Source organism: Necator americanus, chromosome X (genome assembly GCF_031761385.1).
Source record: "Necator americanus strain Aroian chromosome X, whole genome shotgun sequence".
NCBI lineage: Eukaryota > Metazoa > Nematoda > Chromadorea > Rhabditida > Ancylostomatidae > Necator > Necator americanus.
This window is the reverse complement of record NC_087376.1, coordinates 32,332,176-32,340,833: the sequence shown is the minus strand read 5'-3', so window position 1 is coordinate 32,340,833 and position 8,658 is coordinate 32,332,176. Positions and strand designations below refer to the sequence as shown.

General features: G+C 36.5%; 1 protein-coding gene across 2 annotated transcripts; it reads right to left on the bottom strand.

The window, feature by feature from the left end:
- Position 1: 1 nt before the first annotated feature.
- On the bottom strand, positions 2–7,783 carry RB195_026123 (uncharacterized protein; the record flags this gene model as incomplete). Of its 2 annotated transcripts, none has more annotated exons than XM_064214536.1 (18): positions 2–88; positions 549–623; positions 798–890; positions 1,963–2,079; positions 2,413–2,552; positions 2,623–2,731; positions 2,806–2,898; positions 3,632–3,700; positions 4,544–4,648; positions 4,810–4,959; positions 6,027–6,152; positions 6,260–6,382; positions 6,583–6,639; positions 6,756–6,833; positions 7,085–7,258; positions 7,315–7,428; positions 7,511–7,592; positions 7,674–7,783. In XM_064214536.1, 18 exons carry the CDS (start codon positions 7,781–7,783, stop codon positions 2–4), a joined length of 1,902 nt encoding a protein of 633 aa, XP_064070417.1. The 2 variants fall into 2 exon arrangements, with proteins under 2 accessions (XP_064070417.1, XP_064070418.1); XM_064214537.1 differs by having other exon boundaries at positions 7,674–7,690.
- Positions 7,784–8,658: the final 875 nt, after the last annotated feature.

Genomic DNA, 8,658 nt, shown 5'->3' with positions numbered 1-8,658 from the left:
TTTACGTTTGGCCTTCTTCAGCAAGTATCTCTTCTACCGTTCTTCCCTCTTCTTTAGCGCGTAGATATGTCTGGTAATGAGGAGATTCCTGGAAAAAAGTATTAATTTTGTTCCAAACACTATTAATCGGTTTCGTTTTGATCACAACTACTTTTTTTTCTTTTTGTTCTTCTTACTTACTTTTCACAATATTGCAATATCAATCAATAATCGATGACTAGACGATAAATTCAGGATGTGAAGTGCAGAAAGGTTGGCTGTTTTCGTTATTTTTCGCATCCGTAAAGTTGTAATAAGCACACAGACGTTTTCGACAAAAGTATTCTGCTATTGCAAAAAAAAACCGTTCAATCTATCCAAGAATCATATGTAATGACATGTCCGCCTGAGCTGTCAATATATATTTTTCAAATTAAGAAAAAAAAACAACTTGCTAACTATGCAGTGATGAATAAAACATGACTTTATAAATGAGCTATATGTGTAAATGTAACTCTTACTTCAACAAAGATTTTTGCAAAAAGCGTTGCTTCTCTATACATACATACCTTGAAGATCCTGACTTTTCTCTGGATCGCTCGAGCATTCTCCTTGTAGATATTTCTTGGGTCAGCAGCCATTCCCTGAATTAAAGTGGATTAGTGGACAGTGAATTATTCCCATAAATTCTGAGGCATTCACAATTACTTATGAATGAGCATTTAATTACTTTACTTGGGAATTCTACTTTACAAACTTCTTTGAACTTCCTTAAACCTATAATAAATTTACCTTATTACTATTAAACTTATACTTACAGCATAGTCGTCGCCATGAGTTTCGATCAAACCGGAACAGAAAATGATATCGCGTGGGAGCAGCTTGTACACTCGTTCGCGGTTGGAAGGTGTCTACGACAAAGAAATAAACTCATATTTCCATGAGAACCTTCTATGAGAATGAGAAATTGACTCATAGAACACCTCAAAACAACTGCTTAGAGAATCAGAAGAAGAAGAAGAAAAAGAAGAAGCAGAGCCTGCCCAATAGAAGAAAATATCTATGCCTTTACTACATTGGAATTAACGCGATGTAAAAAGTATCGGGGTAGTAGTAACGAGACGAAAACTCTCCCGCAAAATCCTTTACAATTTTGTTTAGCTTTGAAAAGCAGAAAGTAGAAAGTGTTTTTGCAAATTAAGGGATTTTAACCGCACTATGCCCACATAACCGAGAGCATAATTCTAATTCTAGAGCAAATCAAGAAAAGCTGATCCTTTCCTACAGAAAAAGGAAGGACAATTATACTCTGAGAATAGTTATATATATATATATATATATATATATATATATATATATATATAATAATATATATATATATATATATATATATATATATATATATATATAATGCGCGGTCGGATTTATCATTTGTTTTCACACCTGCAAATATACTGCTAGATGTATTTCTAGAAAGCAATATTACAACACTATTACAAAATATTACAAAAATTATTGCAAAATATTAGAAAAACTACTTGCACACAGCTTTCGAAACTTCTCTACAAAACTTCGTGAGAATTTTATTCTAAGATTTTTATGATGCGGCTATGTATGTTATCGACCACAAAGAACCTTGTAATTCTCTTCAAGTCCTAAAGGAGTGGATATTCCAGAGAGACATTAATTAAATAAAATGCTGTCATTGTTGTCATACTCCTCCTTTTGTTGTCGTCCTTCTGCTTTGTCTTTTTGAAAAATTTATAAGTTTGAGTAAAACGAAATGCTTTCGAATCTGGTAAATATTTCATTATCATATGAGTGTTGATTTATTCCGATACTTTTTTCAACGCGCAGACACATAGAGTTCCGCTTCTAATATTGGTGAGGTGAAGATGGAAAAGGACAGTAAGAAAGAAGTAATAAAAAACAGACGGTGCTGAGTACACTAGAAAACTAAAAGTAGCGAAGCTTTGTACAAACCGTTGGCCTTGAGTAGTGAAGTTCAAGAGGGAGAGGAGTGATGTGTATCTTATGTTCGGTTGATGTTTCCGGCTTCTTTTCCGAGAGCTTCACGAGTTGAGCGTCGATCGTCAGTTTCTGCACACAAAAATGCTACTACTACGCGACTACAAAAGTCTACTAAACTAAAAAAGAAAGCAGTACTGCACCGTGTTGATGATAAGACCTTCTACGAATCGTACAATACGTTAATACTATTTTGAAGAAGGTAACGGTGCAAAAATCTAGCGAGCCCTTAACTAAGATTTGATAGAACAAAAAAAAAAGAAGAAATCTAAAGAAGCTAACTATATAGGGCACTAGAAGTCGCACCAGTAACGCAGCATTAAATTCATGCAATCAAATCTGGAGGAAAATAATAGCAAGAATATCACCTGATTAACTTTTAAAAATCGAAAAAAAAAAACGTACGACATTAGGATCAATCTCTACTATATCGTGTTTGGCCTTCTTCAGAGTATGTGACACTAGTTTCTCGACATTTTGTGCAAACTGTGTTGGACTTGTTGAAGACGTTGTTTCGAATGTGGTAGTGATGGTATGAACTGTTTCTAAAGAAATACCCCAAATCAAATTGAATTTTCCAAATTTCAAAAAAAAAAATTAGCGGCAAAATAATACCTTTTGTTCCGTTTTCATGTGCAGTGCTAGTAACTTCATGAACTTGGATTGGAGGCGATACTTTCTCAGTAGTAACATTTGGAGCGTTTTCTTCTGATTTGATTTTTTCCTTGAAAGAAGAATTCAAATAAAACATTTTCAAATATAAATATGGTTTTATAGAGATCTATAATCGCAACTCACAGTCACAACAGTCACTTCCGTTTTCACATCGATCTCTGGCGTTTGTTTTCCTTTCTTCTCTTTGTGTTTGATCTTCTTAACTTGGGTCTCCTCCTGAAAAAACATTATCTTGGACCTGAGATATTATAGAACTAAAATAAAAATTTTCTCCTCTTTAAAACTAAGCGATTGCTAGTGGCGAATATATGGAAAAATGCAGCAACTACAACCCTCCTAAAATCTCTATTGAGGACGTGATTCTAGGTTTCTTCCAGGCTTCAGGAACAACCGCAAGTTACACTGACTTCATCAATGCATGCTCATCCAAGAAGATTATTGACGAGCAAATAATACATTTTTTCCATTATTCACCACAAAATTGCCAATAATGAATAAAAGACAGATGTCAAATAGAAGTTCTTGTAGCAGATGCACTACACAAAGTGAATTTTGTTTCCGGTTTTTCTTCGCAAAAATGGTGTTTGGAAAACAAAAGGGTAATAAATAGTTGCTTTCATTGACATTTGAGAAAAATTTAAAAGGTATGGGTGGATACTCCGACAATTCTCAAGAAAAAAGACAGCAGTACACATCATCTACAAAAAAACTGCCTATTAGTGGAAGGTAGTAAATCTGGAATAGAATATATAGGTCTGAGGAAAAATTAAGAATAATTAGACTCTGCTTATTTCAAGAAGCGAGGTCTTAGTTCTCCAGCACTGATCAATTTTCTACTTCATAATTTGTTCAACTCAGAACTAAAAGTTCATTTAAAATGATAAAAAAGAAACGGAAATAGGAACTAGTAACGGTAAAATAAAATCAATCTGAAAATAAAATGAAATACCACTATTTGTTGGTGATGTTCTTCTTCATGACCGTTAGTGTCACCGTGAGGGATTTCATTTGTCGCTCTCTGCAACAGTTCCGAGAATAAATCCAAATTTACACGATTTCTGCAGGAAAAAAAACGTGCAAAACAATTTTTTTGATCAGCTACTACCAACTTCTCGACATTAGTTTCGTTTTAAAAACTTTTCACGAAGCCAGGTCACCTCTGTCTGCAATATTCTATCCTCTTATGAAAAAATTGGATATGATTTCATTATGAGTGCTTTTTTTCTTGACTGTAATGAAACATTTATTTCTTCCAAAAATGGACGATAGGACGATCCTGACGTGTACAAAGGAAAAAACAAGCGCTACTTGCGGACGTATATAGATTTCAAATCAAAGTAAAATTGCAAGCAAAATGCGCAGTTCTCGTTTTGAACCAGCTCCCTCTGAACGAAGTATATGGCTTCTATTTATTATTATTTTATAGCCAATTCTAAAAGCACCTATTCTAACTTATCTTTGGAGCTTCATTTTTTGAGATGAGGAAAATATTAAAATTTGGAAATTTGAATTTGGAAAAAATTAGTGGAGGTCTCCCTTTTGCTCTGTCAATCAGATATAACTCAAGCTAGACTAACATCTATAAAACAAAATTCATGCAGATCCTTTAAGACGGGTCTAACCAAGGTACAACAAATTAAAACTTATAAGAACTGCAAAATTATAACGTGAAAACCCAAAACAGAAGAGACTATTTGAAGAACGCAGTTTTCTTTGCGAACTCCCGTGGAACTTTCGTTCCCCCACGTGGAACACCACTCAAAAGTGCAAATGAGCATGAAAAACTGTGAAAAGTTTTTCATCCTCAAGTCGCCCGCTATTACAACGTTTTTTCCCCCATCGGGAAAGCAATATTCTTTACCTTTTCAAGGACAACGTCAGCAGTGCGACTAACAACAGATGATTCAAGCGGTGCCGTTCCGTGCTTCTTTCCTTTCCCGCCTTTCTTTTTCTCGCCATCCAATTGCTGAAATAAATGCCATTAAAACTGAACAAGGCAATGAAGAGATGGGAATAGGAAGGACAAACGAAACTGATTAGGAGCAGAATTACATTTCTAATAATTCTTGCAAGAAATTTGAATTAATGAAGTAGATGAAAAAAAAACAATATTCTATCTATATTCACCACTAAACCTCCATTCGGAACGTCTCCAACAGGAGCGGAATCGATGACGTGAGTGGTTTCATCGACGTTCGTCTTTACTACATGTCCATTTCCAACATCTACGGAATCATTCTCATTCTTTTTGTTCTTCTTGGCCTTCTTTCCATGGGCCTAAATACAGCAAATGGAACCAAGTTTTACTCTTAGACAAATCTCAGAAAAACTGAAAAACGTGAAAAAAAAGAGATACGGTACGAGCTGTTCCAGTACACAATGGATTTCAAGGTCAGCTGCTAAGGTCCGGATGCATCAACTTGTCAGAAACCTCTACGTAGCAGAAGAGATACTCAAGAGTGACAAGAAGGTGATTCCAAATGTTTTTTTTTTAATGTAGCACATCAATGACGCAATGATCATTTTGTGACAACTATTACACATCGGAAATAATGTCATCACAGCAATAATGACAGTATTGAAAAGAGCACAAAACGATTTATTCATCGGTTAAGTGATGGAGATGAAAGTTCTACAAAAATCCATGTACACATATCGCCCTTTAAATCATGCAACTAGCTAGACATTCAGTTTATACTATTTTATACCGAATTCCATAAGCACCTGTACCCTTTATCCTTGAAGCTTTTTTTACATGAGGAAAATATTAATGATTTGAACATATCAGTAGACTTTTCCTTTTCGTTCAATTTTTTAAGGACAAAAAGGTGGGAATGTGCAGTAATGATCCTAGTACCTTGTGCTTGAAAATTAGTTAAATATAGATTTCTCCGTCGTCGAGCATGATCTCCAAGATAGACAGCCATATCATGACGTAATTACAAGGATAGACTCCTTGGTAACATTTTCGAATAAATGGTCCTCAGAGAAACGGGTCCAGATTTCCCTGATGCCTTTCATCTTTTTCACATGGATATACTTGACATCCAGGAAGAATACCAGGCTCGGTTCCCTTATGCACAGGCTCAAAGTGATTGCCTTCCACATGACACCCAGAAATTCAAGTGAATCTTAACTAGTAGCATACAGTATCCAAGGGTTAGCATGAGTGAGAAGATTCTTGGCAAATCCATGTTAAAGGAGAGATTTTGGATTACACAAAACTGATGACCCCTTTGAGTTGAAATCCATTTTTCTTTCCTGGTGCAGCCATTACAGTAGTTTTAACGACTGTGTCCTCATACTCGAGCGCACTCCCTTGTATTCGGAGAAAATTCCCGTACCTCAGGTTTTCCGTGTCCTTCGTCAACGTGAACTTCATTAGTCACAGTTATTTCGTCATGGCCATTATGATGTCCGGAATCGTCTTCGTTCGTCTTTTTTCCTTTACCACCTTTCTTCTTTGGGTGCTAAATTTGAAGGTGAAACATATTTTTCGGGATTTTAAGGACTATAAAAGACTATCGAGTGATCTATAATCTTTCACAGTCGAATGGATTTAGGAACTGAATCTCACCTTTTCCTCGTCATGTACCTCCACATGAGGAACTGTTTCTGTGACTGGATCATTCACCACTTTCACAGGAACTTCTTTCTCAATACTAGGTTCCTTTTCCTTCTTCTTCTTTTTCTTTTCAGCCTGAAATAAAAACTGTTAAGAAGATTCTACAGAGGAAACTAGCAGCTCGAAATATCTAACATCTTATATATTTTATTTGCCCCATTCAAAAGAGGAAAATGGTAATAAAACCAAGTTACATTCCTTAACGATGAGTGAGGGAATCAATTACTAGAAACGCGTTTTCTTGAAGAAGCGGGAAATCTGCTTGAAAACAATACCTCCTCAGCTGGCTTTGGAGCTGGAGCAGTATTCGATTCGGTAGGTGCTGTCTTCTCCTGAACATGAATATTTCAGAAATACATATGTAATGAATTCAAAAAGGGAAAACTTCAAAGTAAGATAAAGGGATATCCTAGAACCTCACTTCAAATATGAGGAATAGAAAACTCACTACTTTGACGGTGGTATTGGTGAATATCTGCTCATTTTCAGTTTGTTTCTTCTCCTTTTTCTTCTCCTTCTTCGCTTCCTGTGAAGAAAGGATCAAAAGCCACTGTTATTTCAATGACTATCGAACCACTGTTATTTCAATGAATTCGATATATAAAAACGCAGTACTTATTTAGGAGTCGGGGAAAGGTGAAACGGTGTAAAATCATTTTAATGTACAAGAAAATACTGAATTGTTCACAAGTGGTATCCAGATCAATTTCAAAACACCAACAAGTGGTGAGAAATTATTAGAAATTACAATTTTTGTGTTTAACAGACCAAACTCACTGATTGAGCCTCCTTCTTCTTCTCCTCAGCAGCCTTCTTTTCGGCGGCCTTTCGCTCTGCCTCTGCTTTTAGCAACTGCTCCTCCTTTTTCTTTTGCTCTTCTTGCCATTTTTGATACTCCAATTCTTCCTGGCGTTTCTTCTCCTCCTCTCTTTTCAGTCGTCGTTCCTCCCTCTTAAAAAACAAAGGCAATCTTAGACGACATGTATTTGAGGAAGCAAAGAAACCACCTCTTTCTCTTTTCTTTCCAACTCCAATCTGCGAATCTCATCGTCGTTTTGTTTTGCAATCAACTTCTTCTCCTTCTTCCTTTCAGCACGTCGTACACGTTCTTCTTCACTAATCTATAAGTGGCTTCATTTCAATGGATGGAAGCATTCAGGATGATATCCAACGAAGAAATGTATCGGGAACGAAGAAACATACCTCCTTTATAATCGGGGCAGCGATAGGAATGAACAGAAGACGTTTTTCAGCGACTTCTGGACTATAAATTAGTGCGTGTGCCCTAAATTTCGTTTTATTTCGACATAAATGTGACATCAATTCCTAGTAACGGGATATGTAATCGAAATTATAGAATTCTTACCACTGCTTATGTCTCATTCGTGAATTCTTTACTTGTTTTCCTCTGTTTCGCCTAACATTGGTCGTGTGATGATTCGTGTGTGGTCGCTTTACGGATCGAGGGGATCGCATCGTTTCACGGGATTATCGATATGCTACGACTCCAAAATCAACTGAAAATTGTTGGATTAGTGGAAACTTATGATTATCCGGAAACAAAGCGAAATGATGTCACGTGATGCGCAATAAATCCACATCCAATTTATTGATTCAGTGGAATGGAGAGTCCTAGATTAAACAGCATATGGCAGAAGAAATTCCCAAAGTCGCTTTTTTCGTCTAGTACTAACGGTATATATCAGAACAAATCGTCTCGAGATTTTCCTTTCCATTCTTTCAGAACTTCAACGAATACGCAACCAAAATAATTGCAATCCTTAATCTATCTGTCGGATCAATTGCAATGATCCTTAAGCGATTAAACTGCAAAAGTTTACAAAATTACCAAATGGGCCTGGTTCTACGCTAAGATTACTAGTCGAAGTTGCAGAAAAGTGCAGGCGGCCCGAAAATGAAACGACTTCGAAGATATCGATCGGCAATGAGTAATACTTCCAGGGAAGCAATCGCGATATCACGTTACTGAATTATCCAGACCTTTTATGCGCGCCTTTACAAACGTTCATGTACTTCTCGGCCACGTTCTCGTGGATCTTGTTTTGTAAACGCCACTTTTTGTCATGTATACCACTCCCAATTTGGCTCAAAGGTTGGCAGAGACGTAGAGATACTCTCTTCGCCCGGGCTCTGCTTTGTGAACGTCCGGGCGCATAAGGTCCAGAGTTTTTTCATTTTAGCGTTTCGTCCGGCATCTAACTGCATTTCGCAGTGTGCAGCCGAAATAGATGAATCCGAAATTCAAATAGAGAACTCTTGAGGTAGGAGTAGTAGATGGTACAGTCCTCACTAACTACTTGAACCTTGAGAGACAAAGACATCTTCTTTCA